The sequence below is a fragment of the Dreissena polymorpha genome, chromosome 3 (assembly GCF_020536995.1).
Source record: "Dreissena polymorpha isolate Duluth1 chromosome 3, UMN_Dpol_1.0, whole genome shotgun sequence".
NCBI classification, from domain to species: Eukaryota; Metazoa; Mollusca; class Bivalvia; order Myida; family Dreissenidae; genus Dreissena; species Dreissena polymorpha.
Window position 1 is genome coordinate 26,323,574 of NC_068357.1, and position 16,444 is coordinate 26,340,017.

Here is a 16,444-nt window from a genome sequence, read left to right on the forward strand (position 1 = left end):
ACACTTTTTGGAATTTTGGAAAAAGATTCATGATTGAATGAAGGAACTTTCATTATCTTGTAGAACATGCGTAGATTTGATCTTCAGCATCTAAAATATGTGAAATAGAAAGAACGACAATATCTTTTGGAGAGATAAATGTACCTACGTTATAAGCAAAGGACCTGTGCGACAATTCCCGGACTTTTTAGTATGTTTAATTAACACCGTAGTAACGTTTTCCATATATAAAAAATGCTCACCCTTCCAACTTTAAGCGCCCAGTGGGACGAGGGATAGAAAGCAAAAGTCACATGCTTGAGTACATTTCAACTATGCGCATTGCACGCTCTTTTCGCATAAAAACAGTGGAGCGATACAGGGCCACCATGGTCCTCTTGTTTTTCAATGGCTTATTGTCCTTTAGCTCGCCTCTCTTGCGGACAATAACGTATTGATTTCATATTTTAATTGCGAATGGGTATTTCTGATTTGCGATCAATACGACATTATAATATTTAAAGCGCATATGAATATAGACGTAAACATCAACTGTAAATTGCAGTAATGGTGGTATAATTTGTAACCTTTTGATGGTGATGTTAAAAGTGGTACTATAATGAATGGTAGCGTGAAAACGGGGAACTAAATCTAGATTTCAGATGTTTTAAAGTGTAGATATGTTTTTGTTTTTTTCCTTCAAAATACCTGGTTTAAATAAGCGACGACTGCAATTGTGGTTACGCGTTATATATAGCGCGATATCATATTGCAAATGTGAACTGTTAAAAAAAGAAATTATGTTAATTTAAAATGGACTATTCGAAGATAAGTATTGCGATTATTTACTACACAAGAGGAAATATTGCAAGTTAATTGGATAATTGATGTTTATGGACACTTATTTTTATTTCGGAATTACTGAATAACACATTAATAAGGCCAATTGAAAACGTAAAAATATTATAAACATTCGTATCCTACCACATTAAGTAATCGTACCATTATGAACGTCTTAGTTAAGTTTTGGAATAAATGAAAAAGATGTGGGAACGATAATTCAATGAAATATATTTTATAAATTTGCATTACTCAATGAGTCGCGTTATGAGAAAACTGGGCATAATGCATGTACGTAAAGTGTCGTCCCACTTTCCGCCTAAATTGGATTTTTGCTATGAAGAGACTTCATTTAAACGAAAAATGTCATAAAAGCGGAGGGTGTCGTCCCTGATTAACCTGTGCGGACTGCACAGGCTAATCTGGGACGACACTTTACGCACATGTATTACGTCAAGTTTTCTCAGAACACGACTCAAATTGAAGGTAGTTTACTTAATTTCATGTTTACGTTCATTTAGAAGCGAGTGTATACGATTTTATGGCTACACTATTTACTCGATCTCATATAAACACATGATTGTGACTATAGGATAATACATACAATAAAATCATGAAATGATAAGCTAAATCAAATAGTGAATACTTCAATAAAATTCACTAAATTGTTGCCGAACCAACTTCGTGTCTATGTGTCGTAGGAGGAAAGCTGCACAGACTAGTTGAAAATTACCAACAGTGTACATGGATAAGATTTCGACTGGAACACACACATTATTTGTTCTGATGGTCAACTCGAATTTAGTTGATGTATTTGTACCAATTCTGCATTTTTGATTGTCGTTATTTTATTCATTAATGTGCTATCTATTTTAGAAATACTATATCAAATACGCAATGTAGTTGGTTTCTAATACGTATTCACTTAAAACCGTTTAATGCTTACCGGTACTCACTATTTATTCTCATGAGACTACATGTATTGGTGATCTATGATAATATAATCAATAATATAACTAAGTTCGAGCGAACAGGTACCTACATTTAGTTGGTATTTGCAAATACATCTATAGTGAGTCAAAGTGACGCAGAAACTACGTTCATATGCATATATGTGTGCCTACATCAATGACGAGATGTAATTGATGCTGGTTTTAGTTTCATTTCCACTTGCCTCAAAAAGGCACTATTATGTGCTCTGGTTTGCATCAGAACATTAAACCATACAAAGTGCTTTAACCAAAATATTTTCTGTTTTATGTGTTATTCATTATTTTAATGTGTATGCAAATTATTGTTAAATGTTTGGTAAAAAATCTGGAAAAAGTGCAAAAAAATTGGAAAAACGTTTTATTTATATGTGTTTGTAGTCTTTTTGAGTTTCGTGTCTAGTATGTTTTTTTTTTCTAAGAATTACGCACATTTAGGAAATTAGTTTTATTAGTTTCAATGTTTCATTTAGTTAATATTTAGTTCGTTTTTACAGGTGCGCGGTTAGTGATTGACTCAAACATGGATCTCACTTTTGTGTTGTGCACGGTGGCAGCGCTTTCTGTGTATGCGAATTCCCAATACATGAATGGAACTGAAGGTAATCAAGTGCTTTTGTTTTCATGAGCTTCTTTCTTTTACATAACGCACATTGAATCGTTAAGATGATCTTTTCATCTGCTTGATTAACAAGATAAACGTGTATGTGCTGATTACAAGTACACTGAATATATCGTCTCCCGCTTATATAACCACAATACTACTGTTGTATTTTCAATAATTAAAATCGTTTACAGCTAGAACACTCGTGTAAAAAGACGATATTCATTCATGAAAGTAAATGTTTACTTTTATAAGACGATAAGACGATACATTTCATTTAAGCAGATACTAACACTCATTTTGACGGAAAAAAGTCGTGCCATATTGATGTTATTGCTTATACGCTTTGGCATGAAGCCATGCTTTCCTTTCAGAGAAGGGCCTCATCTTTACTGCGAGAAACACCAGGGGAACCAGAGCAGCACTCTGGCACTTACCCACGATGCCCCCGTACGATGAAGTGCCGGAAACGGTGACTATAGTACCGTTTAATGATCGTTTCCTACAGTTCTACAGCCTCGATGTCGACTTTAGGAAGAAGATCGTTTACATCTACGATAGGCATTACAGGTTATAATGAAATCCTACGTATTCATCTAAGCTCTTAGAAGAACATGATATATTGTCTCTTCATTTCAAGAATCGAAAAATAAGATTTTATAGTACACTGCATGTTTTCAAATATTCCAAAAATTGACGTAATGGCGCTTGCTCTAAGAATACGTAATAGCTTTATGGTAACGTTTTTAAATATGCTAAGTGTCACAGGCCGTTATTGTTTTATCCTTATCATACCAATGAATGCAATTTCAATTCAAATGATGTCATTGGAAACCATCGTCTTATTTAAATTTTACTTTAGTAAGCACAGGTGGTTAGCGTGTGGCTATGCTATTAATTAGTGAAAACATCATTTTGAATGATAAATAATCATATTATAACGAAAAATCAACTTGTCTGAAAAAAAATATTTCACTATCAAATATATATATAACAAGGTATGCAACTCAAAATCAGCCCAAAACGGGGTGCATCGCTTTGAACAGCCATATCTTCATCAATTTTGCAGCGATTTTCACGATTTCGGTCTTATTCAACGCAGAAATGAATTTCCTTTCTGGAAATGTATATGTCTTGCAATATTTTTACAAATGCTGGGTCAACTTTTAAGAAATAACACGATACACAACACGCATGACCCAGTTGACAGTGATCATGTATTCTTTATGAATGAAATCTCCAGTTGTAAAGACACACCTCCGCATTGGACCAATGAAATCACTCGTATGTTTAAAATGTCAGTTAGTTGAAATGTATGTAAACAAAGGTTTCAAACGGCGCTGGACAGTTAGTCTTGATGCAGAATGTAACGACAAGAACGGTAATAATGTTTTTTCATACGTTTTATTGAATTATGGTATCGAACTACACGAACTTTATAGGGAAGTTGCCCTTTACTCCGTGAAGATTTCAGTCTTAAAGACAGCATGATCACTGTCAACTGGGTCATGCGTGTTGTGTATCGTGTTATTTCTTAAAAGTTGACCCAGCATTTGTAAAAATATTGCAAGACATATACATTTCCAGAAAGGAAATTCATTTCTGCGTTGAATAAGACCGAAATCGTGAAAATCGCTGCAAAATTGATGAAGATATGGCTGTTCAAAGCGATGCACCCCGTTTTGGGCTGATTTTGAGTTGCATACCTTGTTATATATATATTTTATAGTGAAATATTTTTTTTCAGAAAAGTTAATTTTTCGTTATAATATGATTATTTATCATTCAAAATGATGTTTTCACTAATTAATATCATAGCCACACGCTAACCACCTGTGTTAGTAAGCAGTATTTTGTATTTTGTAATGCCATAAAAATAATCGTGCTTTTTATGCTGACCTAAAATACGAAATTGTTGACTGTCTGAACACACCACATGTATTATTATCCGACAACAAACTAAGAGATCCATCGATCATTTGATCAATTTTGAGGGTCGCAATGTAATTACTATTTAAGTGACAGTTTATTATACAATTTGCATTTCATTAATATGGTATTATATAAACTGTCATATACGATCAAAAGAAGCAAGAATGAGGTGTATTCTCATGTCAGCGCACAAAGTTTGAATGTGTTTTAAATGTGTTTATTTCAAGATCGTTTGCATTGATACAATGACTTTTTAGTACACTGTTTTAACTGTGTAGGTCGCTTCTAGCCGTTGAAAATTACACAGCAAGTATGGATAACATAGCAAGGGAAAAACCCTTCCACCTTGGTGTTTCAACCGGTACTGTTCAGGTATTAAATAACATTGTCTTGCGTACCAAGAGGTTCCTAAGTCATGCAATTTTACGTAGGAAGACATAATTATATTCTTTAAAAAGATGAATATATTTATAACAAAGATTTCTAATTTTGTAAAAAAAAATTGAATAATATTTTTAATTTTGATTGTTTCAATTCAATATATAGTTTTTGTCCGATGTTAGGAGTTACACTTTAAAGTATTATTTACATGCACGAATTCTGTACACACTTCATACACTTCTTTAGAATTAATTGTAATCCGGACGTAAGTGCTATCAATTTAATAATGGAATTGTTATCATACAACCTTAGAACGGACAGACAAAGTGTGTAATCATAACCAGAAACATTTACATGGAAACGTGTTTTTATTTTGCAATTGAGCTGTTTGATGAGCTTGAAAAGTCGAGTATGTCATCTGATTTCACAAAGAAACACAAAATTAATCTAAAACTCTTTGGATATGTTCTTTATGAAAACAAATATAAAGTGTCAAAACATAAAAGATCTGAATGCATTTATACGTTTCATATACACCCACAAAATTCACGTGGAACTTACTTCCTCATGTGTATTCCACCTTTGTTTAGAGTGCATGTCACAGAATATATATTTTTATCATTGAAAATTGTTCTCAAATCTTTTTATGATTTCCTCTTTTTTATATATATATAAAATCTTAATTTCGCCTTTCAAAATCCACAGATCGCCGTTGATTGGTTGTCGCACACAATCTATTGGACCGACTCCACCTATCGTTGGATTGCTGCCGCCCCTGGGGCAATTGAAAAGATGGACAATGACATCTACAAAATCATTGCCGATACGAACCTCTACCATCCTGATGGCATGACGTTGGATCCTCTTGATGGGTACGAAACGGCTGGTAATTGACGAAATGAATAGTAATCTGGTGGGAGTCGTAATCCATAAAGATGCGTAGAGGCTGTTCAAAGTTCGTACATCTACGTACATTTAATCAATCGTATCTATTTGATTGAAGAATTTACGGTAAGGGCGAATTTTTCAAAGTACATATTCGTTAAGATTGCTACAACAAATGTGTGGGCCTAAAATACGAATAAGAAGAGGAAGTAAATATGTTGAGTGAGATCTCGTAATTGTCTAAGTGGGAACATTTCTATTTAGTAAATGCTTTATGCAATACTGATGCTATTTCCGCATTGTTTTTGTCATGTACGAGTGAAGCATGTTATTTATATAATGCGTCTTGTAAAATGTATATTAAGTTATATGCATCACAGTTTCCTCTTCTGGACGGACAGTGGTCTTTATCCAAAGATTGAACGATCAGATATGGCCGGAAGAGACAGAAAGACCCTTATCACAAAAGGTCTCATTTCACCAATATCATTGGAAACGGACATTGCGAACAAACGAATTTATTGGATAGATACAGCTACAGAAAACATCGAATCTTCGAAATACGACGGTACCGACAGGTTGACATTAAAACGGATAACATTGTCAACGTTGTTTGATCTCGCAATTTTCAGGGTAAGTGAATTGTTGTGTAGGTATTCTGTTTGTTTGTGATCCGTGAAGTTAATCGCAATAACTTGTTTATTATGTGATAGCCTTAAATAAGCTCGCACAAAATTAAACAACGAAACTTTGGATATTAAACAAGTTAAAATGTGTGAAACGATTAGATTCACAATGACTATTCCGAACATTGAAACATCATTCGCAACATTCGTTACATTAAGTTCATCGTAATTGTTTAAATCGTTCATGTTTCTTCATAACTAAAAGAGACTCAGTTTAAACGCAAGAAAAACTGCATAATATGGTACAAAATAATGTGTCGCACGTACGTATGAAACTACAACATTTATATCTACTATGAGTATTTTCGTCAATGTAAAAATGATTAATAGGACATTGCATTATCAATCATGACATATCTAGCCGAGGTTATATCCACTTTTCAGGATGTACTCGCCGTCACGGATATAAACAGCAACCGCATAATGTTTTTTAACACGACCAATGGCGAAAAAGCCGCAGCGAGCATTTATTTATCAAGATATATAACGTACAATATAGCGACTTATTTCCTAGAAAGCCAACCATTGAGAGCAGATGGCAAAGGTATTTACATTTCACTTAAATTTTACACCACGTTTGGTATTTATGTGAATTGAGTCCGTATTGAACTGTAAGCTTCATTATTCAAGCAGTTTTATATCTACGGCATCATTTTTTTTCATTTGGTTGTATCGGGGCATATAGTTAAGGCATATTCTGTCCTCCTGACTGTCTTTCTTTCCGTCCGTCCCTGATTTTAATTAAACAAATACTACTTTGGTTTAGGAAGATATTTAATAGATACTTCTTTTTTCCGTATATAAAGTTTCTTAACAAAATTTACAGTGCAAGAACGATAGCTGATTGTTCAACATTCACAAGAGTATTTTTTTATATTACATAATCATATCTTTTGCGGACAAACCCCCCCCCCCTCCTAATATTAAAACGATTATTAAGGTCTTAAATGCCCGAAACAACTTATTTTTAAATATTTTTTATATTAAGATCCGTGCCTCGCTTTGAACTGCACACATATGTGCATTACAACAGCAACAGGAGGAGAGTGCGCATGCGCGGAAGGCTTCGTTTTCAATCAATCGACCAACTCGTGTGACGGTAAGTTTTCAATTGAAAGTTATAACAATGGGTAATTTTCATACATAATGAACATTGTTTAAGCTAATAAAATATACATTACATGTATAAGATAGGAATACAATTGTGTTGGATTATTGATTTGTTACTACTTGTAGCTGTCGGTAAGTTAATGTTTACAGTAAACTGGATAAAGGACTTAAAATCTTATAATAATAATATTGCGGTGAACAATTCAAATTATCATCGTGTGTTTTTCAATACATACGTTAACGGAACAAGCGGTACACAAATTTGTCCCTGCGAAATCCTCTTAAAATCTTAAGTTTGATGCAATGCTATTGTTTGTTACATGTGTATGTAATTTAAATAGCATGGTTTATTTATATAATTAAGTAGTAAATCCATAGATTTGCGATTGGTAATTAACAGAGAATAGCAAAGTGTATCACAGAGCCATGATTCTTGCCGACGACACTTCCATATGCCTGACCGACATTCGAGTGGCTGCGGACACAAGCTATGTCTGTGTCACCATATTTGATTTCGATACCAGCTGGGTATGAAGTTTTCAAGATTTTTACAAAATTGTTTCTTATGTAAATCGTAATGACGGTTTTTGTTAAAGTGTCATTCTACTAAAACCCGCAACCTGTTTTCTATAGACAAACAATTAAAATAACTATGTTAATCTGCAACAAAACATTCGCAAAATTAAATGGTGTAAATGTAGATAACTTTAATAAATTTCAACGAAAATGATCCATACGCATGTTTCACGCTTTACAATCACATAATTTCGTATCAATAAAATCAACATAAGGTGTGCAGTTTTAATAATTAAATATGCACAAAATGTCTGCGTTGGTTAGATAAGTGTTTATTTGCATGCGTTAGAATATAGCTTCACTGCATTTACTTTAATTATTCACTTTAAGTTTATGAATGAGTCGGACGTTTTTTGTTTACGTCAAGGGAACACATGACTGTATGCTTTTGGCGATGAATGAAATAGTTTTTATAGTTTAAATACGGATTATATTAGTCTAATGATGTACATAAAACATAACGACTAAGCATTTGTTATCGGGTAAAAAAGCTAATGGTTGGTCGTTCCGATACTTGTGGTTTTATTCGTACGCATCGGAACTAGAAAAAATCGATAATTCACGCAATAACAAACAAAAAGCCGGAAATCATATGAACATTCATCTCATTTTAAACATAATCATCATTTTGCACTTATTTGTATTTGCGGAGTATTTGAATGAAACACTTATAATGTTTTTATTGTAACTAACTAGAAATATGATTCAAAATGTATTTTTCAGTTTCCAAATAATACCTTGCCGCCTAATGAAAGCCGTAAGTTTTTTTTGTTTCTCAGATTTATCAGGAACTAAACGTTTAAAATCATATAGCCTCAGACTTGCCCGGTTAAAAGTTCTTTACCTTGTATACCGTCTTTCTACGCTGTTAGCGTTGGATGGGCCCTTAAATCTCCTCCGCGCAGTGATTGCAGATGACGGTGTTAAAGGGGCCTTTTCGTGTTTTGGTAAATTAACAAAATTGAAAAAAGTTGTTTCAGATTCACAAATTTTCGTTTAAGTCATTATATTTGTGAGGAAACAGGAATACTGAACACTTACCATACACTAAAAAGCCATTATATGCATCTTTTGACGATTTAAAAACCTGAAAATTATAAAGCGTTGCAACGCGAAACGATTGAATATTTCGGAGAATGTTGATGTCGTTATATTTTGTGAAACTACGAGGAGTTCTTATATAAAGTATAAAATACATATCTCATTGTGTGAGGACGGATGGCCGAGTGGTCTAAGTGGGCGACTTTTACTCCAGGGGTCAGTGGTTCGAGCCCTAATGAGGGTTATTTTTTATACTTTTTTGTTAAATTTTATTCTTGAGTTTATACTGGAGCTTTTTGGATCCTATGTTTACATTTATAAATATAAAGCATTTAATGTCAAACTTCAAAACATGCCAAAATCTGTGAAAAGGCCCCTTTAAAGAAGTCGTAATTGTGGGAAACTTTCTGAATATTTTTTTTCTGCCGATACAAACCGACGTAGTGAAGGTTTATATATTGTGATTTTCCGACTTCGTTACTACCATATTAGTGGAATATTGCGTATTTGTACATTTATTCAGTACGTTAATATGGCACGAATTTGACGCATTAAAATGATGTATTTAAACATATGGAGGTGTATCCAAACTAAAACGTGTCCAAATCAGTAAATAGTCAGGTCAATATACACTTTGACCCCCCACCAAACATTGCTACAAGGTATTTTCACTGATCCTGGTAGGGTAGCACGTACTTTAGAACATATCAAACGTTTACCTTAATCGGACCACTAGAAAATTGTTTTTTTTTTAAGATGACGTCCAAGTTGGCCGCCAAAACATATTTATGATCATAACTATGTAACTATCCACTCAAATTTTATGATTTTGGGATCTATACCCAGGTTTCGGGGACCAAAGAACACATTCATATCATCAGACATAGTGTAAGTTTATTATTTATTTACCCAAAAAATCTATCCAAAAATAGCCACCGCCACAATGAGAAGGATCACAAGTCCATAACGTTTGACTCAAAGGTATTGATTTTTATGTAAAACGCCATAGTTTTGGAGACAAAGAACACTTTGATTGAATTGTTGATATCACTAAGCAGTTGATTCATAATGAAATCCAATTTATGACATTCAGCTGTCCACTATCACCCGATTCACAATCTGTATCTTCGCCGATTAACGTTGTGGGGCTATGACGGGATCATTCCACTGTTGCTTTGACAATATCAACGTCTGCATCCCTTGGTAACACAAGGACATTACATCCCCTTTAGTCAGAGCTATGCTGATTAGAGCAATCATGTCTGCCTTTTGTTTTTGTAATGAGAAAAAAGTCCTCAGTTTTGCATGATCATTCTGCTCTTTGTTGAAACTCAAACTCGGGTTCACATTTTTGTCCTCGACCCTGGTGTGTGATATCTTTGAAAGAATTACCATCACTGTTGCTTGTCCATGAAATCTGCATAGGACTCGGCTTTGTGTCGCCCTTTTTCCATGGTAAACCTGAAGCAAAGAACCACCATCAAGCACGTAACAATCTGTTCAGGAATACAGTTCATCACAGCCTCTCTTGGTACATTTACAGCTTGATCTCTCATTGACTGAATGAATTGAGGCTTGTCTGCTTTACGAAGAATGCTCTTTACTTTAAAGAGGACATGATGATGGGGACTCGGTTCATACGAAACTATGTCTTCAAGGGAAAGGTCTCCAGATTTTGACACTACCAGGAAACGCTGAAACAGAAGGGCAGGATCAGTAGCACGGTCTTTAGCAATCTTAAGAGCGGAGCTTTTCCGATGTTGGGATATGTCTGTTCTATTTGATTTATACCAAAGTCGACTTTCTTATAATATATCTTATAATCTTGTTCCTAATCTCCTAAAATGCGTGAACATCTTATCCAGCAAATATAAAGTTTCAGAGTATGGTCAGCTGTGTAGAGTGCACAGGTTGTAATCTTTGTCTGCATTTTATCGAGATCAGAAGCATCTATTTTGATGCGCACATCAGTTGGGTCTTTGTGTTGTGGTACTTGAAGTATAGGACAGGTCTGTGAAATCCTGCATCGCACTGGTGTACTCGGCTGTTACAGGTGCAGATAGGATCCAAAGGTTTGGCATTTCCTCGGTGTTCCTACTTCCGCGAATGAGACAACCTGTGTTCTTAAGAGACCTCATCAATGTTTGCTCAATGGCAAGATCACTTCCTAGCCCAGCCCAACAATGATTGCTCCTACGAACAACGTGAAAAATAAACCAACTTTCGATAAACTTCTGGGTGCGTTTTATATAGGCTGCGCATCGGCTGAAGATAGTTTTAAGCAGATCGCAGGTAATTGAAGTAATCAGGTGCAGCAAAGACGGAAAGACAACTGGATACTGCTTGCAAATGCATCATCCAACAGTACGACCCGTTCTTAACATGCATACCATTAGCAGTCTTTGTATTTTGGGCAAGTTCATGTTTCTCATTCTCGAGTTTGATCAAAATCTCAGAACATGAAGCATCTGCGTGTACACCTCCTCTGCCTGATCTAGCAGTATCTGAATCTCGAGATCTTCCTGATATGAGCTAACTGTGAAGGCACTTGTCAACATGAAAATGGCCCAACAAAGCTCTCTGGACAGCTTTCCCTGTCAAAATGTGCACAATGGCATTTTCCCCATAGACAGTCTCAAGAACGTTTTTGAGACCAGGTCCCCCAATGAGGAATCCAATGGTCTCTTGCAAGTTCATGTGTGTATGAAAACACCCCAACATCATAAAAACACTTTTTAGGCAACTACTTTGTGGCACATCAATGATGATTTCGTCAGCCTTTCAATACAAGCGTTGGTCAAACATAACAACGGTGGGAAGGTTGTGCTGCATTGAAAGGTTACAAACAGAGTCTAATGTTTACAGAATGCAGGACTTATCTCCAGACTACAAATGATCATACGCACGAATTTGACTGACAACTGCTCAGGGTGCTGACTTTCCTTATGCAAAATATGCATAATTCCCTGCCAATTCGGTGAGACCCGCTTGTCATATTCCAAAAATCACGTCAGGTCCTCGAATACTACCACATTACAACCATGCCTTGCCAACCAGTACTCCACGATAGGAGTTTTGTTTTATTTCTAGTGTTCAGCTCTGTGGCCTGTTTTCGCGGATTCAGAAAATTTGCAGCATAACTTTAAATGTTTCTATCATTTGTGTTCTGCTGAAAACATTTTAATGTACTTTAGTACCAGCCTCAATAACATGATCATTTTTCCGTTTCACACTAGCTCCATTTATTCCCTAAACTCTCTTCCACTGAATAGCACCCCAGTTATTCTTGGAAATCTCAATCTCTTTGCATATTGGACATAAATCTAAGTCTGGACCTGTTTGCACTCATAATAAATCATTCATAACAAACAGAGACATTAATTACTTGTTTAATGCTCTGATTTGAAATGCTGCAATTTACACAGAAAGGGCCTAATATAATGGCATTGTTGACGCAACCTAAAAAAACAAACAAGTATGAGGCAGTGTTTAGCACACGCATGTATGTTATATTTGTATTATGGTGGTCTTTTTATATTAAGTTGTTTATTACGCTTAAGCTTAAATAACGGAATACTAAGTTATACTAGGGATACATATTTAAAACAAAACATGGAAAGCTATTTATTATAAAATTGCGAAAAAAATAATAAAACGGTCATTGTATTTGCGGTCATTCGGACGCCTTGTTGGATTTATCTGTTACGTAATAGACTTACATATTTTTTATTATCTTAATGTGTTCTTTGCCCCCTAAAACCTAAGTATAGACACAAAAAAATTTGAGTGGATACTCACATAGTTATCAACATTAATACGTTTTCGTTGTCATCTGGGACGCCATCTTGAAAAAAAAGATTTTTCGGTGGTCCGATTTTTGTAAACTTCTGATACGTTATTAAGAATTTTCTATCCTACCAGGATCCGTTTAAATACCTTGTGTAGCAACTTTTGGGGGTTTGGTGTTATTTTTTATATATATTGACCCGACTTAAAGATGTTTGCAAAATCATAGACATAACACTGATAAACACATTTATTTACAGTCATGATAACGATAATTTAATAAATAAGTAATGTATATAAACATTTTTTTTCTAAAAAAGCGATTGAAACATTAAAAAAGAAAATAAAAATGTAAAAAATGTTTGAAAAGAATACTTTAAATTTAATTTTGTACTTTTAGTTAGACTAGATTTTTAAACACGAATAAGTTTAAGTTTCACATATTTATATGTGTAGTATTTCATTCTTGGGAACTTTATATAACTATTCAGTCTTTTCCGAATTAACAACGAGACAAGACTAATAAGGAAATACTGGATGTTTGTGCTATAGATAGTTTCTATCATTACAAGCCCAATTTCATAGTTCAAACACTAAAGACGTGCAATTTACCTATGGTTAATCTTTAAGTTTTGAAAAACAAATTGAGACTCATTATTCGTCTGTATAAGATAGTGTAAACTGATGTAACAATTATCTGAATATGATATGTGGTCTAATAATTGTCATTTACTGACATACATGTACATTTCCATGTAAAATTATAAACAAAATGTGAAGGCATATCCTATTGATTTCTTCTTAAAAAACAAGACCAAGTATAACGATTGTTTCTGAATGGTTTATGTTGAAAACATTAAAATAGTTAAAAAGTTGATTTTTTTATATATTAAACATAAGATTATTGAGCAAACGTATAACAATCAAATCCTTTCAAAACTATTTTTTAGGATCGACAATAGCTTACTTGGACGTAAGCATGAAGAACCGGGTACTGTACATAGCTGACAGCAGCGGACATATCTTCAGACGTTCGGTTGACCTTCCGAAGGAAGACATTGCCCTAGATCTATTGACTACAGCAAGTGGCAGGATAACAGGTAGAATCAATAAACAATGTCAAAACATCATCACATAATCAAACAATATTCTTCGTAAATTTGAGTATTAAAATACCGTTTAAATATATAATCATTACGTATACGCAAATGAAAGTCCTCTAGTTTTAAGTTGTGTCTACTTCAACTTTGCCTCGATCTCATCCAGGCATCTCGTCACTCATACATGTAGAACATTATAACAAAACAACAAATCACATCAATCGTTAATGAAAAACAAACAATAATAAACGTTAAGCATATATTCTTTCGTAATTAATAGTTTTACCAAATTAAAGCACGTTCGAAAATTCAATCATCACATAATCAAACTATATATTTCGTCAATTCGAGTATTGAAATACCGTTTTAATATATAATCATTACGTATACGCAATTAAGAGTTTTCTAGTTGTGTCTACTTCAACTTTGCCGCGATCTCATCCAGTCATCTCGTCATTCATTAGGCTAATTAAAGTAGACATTAATATTTTTATGAAGATATCTTCGAACGAAATATTGTTTCATTAGTTTATTTTCACACCGCATAGAAATAATCTTGTCACCATCGGTGTAGAGCTATGAAAATGCTATTAATTTATACATTTATAGTTTTTTTTTTATATTTTAAACAACTATTTGAAATTCCGCAAATATGTGTACTATAGGACTAGCATACGATTGGACAGATAACAATTTATACTGGTCTCAGTCCAATGGAGCGATATTCGTAATCAACGTCGATGATAGTGCCACGAGACGCGTGTTGGCGAATGCTGGAAATATTACAAACCTTGTTGTGGTGCCACATGTGAGGTAGAAAAAAGGCAAATTGGCCACAAATTGTATTGAGTGGCCGTTACCATATGTAAATTATCGTGCATTGTTACGATAAGTTCCATGATCGCATCGATAGGTGCCGGAACTTTGAATGTAATATTTTAAGTAAGAAAAAACATAAGCCTTAAAAATCGTATGTCAATTCAATGCTTCTTCCGTCAAAGTGATAACTATTATATTTCAATGTTTTGCTAAACAAAAAACATAAACATAAACATAAATATAAATAAATAGGTGAACAACTTCCAAGAGCTTATATAGAACAACTAATTGATCTAGTATATTGTTCCGTATATCTGTATAGGCGCCTTGGCTTTACGACTGCTGGCACTATTAAAGCAGTTCTTATGGACGGCACAAATATGACGACAGTGTTTTCAGAAGAAAATTCGAATACAACGATTTCGGAACTTGTCGTTGACTATGACGAACACATGTAAGAAGATTATTATTGTGTGATATATGTTGCAAATAACGATATCTACCATAATGTCAATATTGCAACGTTCAATGCATATTAGGCATTAGATGTGTGGATGCAGTAGAATGTATACCCCGTTATATCGTAAATGTTGTTATATTTAGTCTTCACAGGCTGTAGGCACTAGAGCTGTTTATGTTACGTAAATGAAACATGATAACGATCATTCTTATAGCTAGGTTGTTTAAATATGTTCTGAAGCTACATCGATAGCCAGAAAATGAAATATCGTTTATAGATTGACAGAATTTTGATGAAAATACATTTAACTTAAAAACATATTTCATCATCGTTTTGATAGATAACCGATACTTAAGACTCTCGAACACTAGAATTTTGTCTATACTATTCAATTCTTGCATCACGTTTGGCTCTGATTTGTATCATTTTCTGTCTGAATGTTTGATGCTAGTTTGGTGTGTGATAATTTTTTGGTATGTGTTAGTGTCGGCTAGCCCTCGAAAAGGTTTTTACCCCCAATGAATTGATTCGACCGTTCCAAGGCGATGCTCGAAGTTTTGATCGTTGTATGTTTTTATTGGTGTTCAGTTTTAATAGTAAAGGGAATGACATTCTCTCCTGATTACATACTGAGGATATATCTTAAATATGGCAGTGAAGACGATACATTGGAATCATGTGTGAAAAAAAACCCTCATAAAATACATTTGTTTACCTAGTCGATATTGTTTAAAACAATTGAATGGATTATAAAACGGTTTAAAAATACTACGTATCTTCTTTATAGAATTCTTACGCATTATAGGTTTTATTGGGTGTCGACGAGCTCCACAAGAACTTACATGTACAAGATGACGATTTACGGCAATGAAACTAGAACGACAATTAATAGCAATATTGATCGGACTACGTCCTTAATAGCAGTTTATAAGGTCAGTGCAAATACAAACGCACATAGCGAAACTTATGAGTGAGGAAATTTGTCGGAGCTACGCTATTTTCACTGTCAATGCCGTTTTTAATTTGAGCAGTGATTATAACTAGTCATATAGATATATTGATTTTAAAGAAATTTAGCATATGACGTTTTAAAGGATAATAATACAAGATTTCTAACGAAGAAGCTAATTGTCTATGCATAAGAAAGCAAAACATTTCTTTACAGAGAATTGTTAAAAAAACATAACTTATAAAGACATAAATTCATATAAACATGTACGTTGTTTTGGTAGAAAATATAAAACTTGTGTTCAAGC

At 34.0% G+C, this 16,444-nt stretch overlaps 1 protein-coding gene across 1 annotated transcript in view; it reads left to right on the plus strand.

Moving 5' to 3' along the window:
- The first annotated feature begins 406 nt into the window (after positions 1 to 406).
- LOC127875048 (low-density lipoprotein receptor-related protein 1-like) overlaps positions 407 to 16,444 on the plus strand; it is a 29,574-nt gene continuing 13,536 nt past the window's right edge. Inside the window, exons 1-14 of the mRNA XM_052419856.1 lie at positions 407 to 533; positions 2,306 to 2,410; positions 2,787 to 2,982; positions 4,623 to 4,716; positions 5,431 to 5,597; positions 5,991 to 6,243; positions 6,681 to 6,840; positions 7,285 to 7,395; positions 7,807 to 7,934; positions 8,706 to 8,739; positions 13,760 to 13,909; positions 14,575 to 14,722; positions 15,051 to 15,182; positions 15,994 to 16,120. Coding sequence (XP_052275816.1) covers positions 509 to 533; positions 2,306 to 2,410; positions 2,787 to 2,982; positions 4,623 to 4,716; positions 5,431 to 5,597; positions 5,991 to 6,243; positions 6,681 to 6,840; positions 7,285 to 7,395; positions 7,807 to 7,934; positions 8,706 to 8,739; positions 13,760 to 13,909; positions 14,575 to 14,722; positions 15,051 to 15,182; positions 15,994 to 16,120 — 1,830 coding nt within the window. The 5' untranslated portion in view covers positions 407 to 508. The remainder of the gene's footprint in view (positions 534 to 2,305; positions 2,411 to 2,786; positions 2,983 to 4,622; positions 4,717 to 5,430; positions 5,598 to 5,990; positions 6,244 to 6,680; positions 6,841 to 7,284; positions 7,396 to 7,806; positions 7,935 to 8,705; positions 8,740 to 13,759; positions 13,910 to 14,574; positions 14,723 to 15,050; positions 15,183 to 15,993; positions 16,121 to 16,444) is intronic.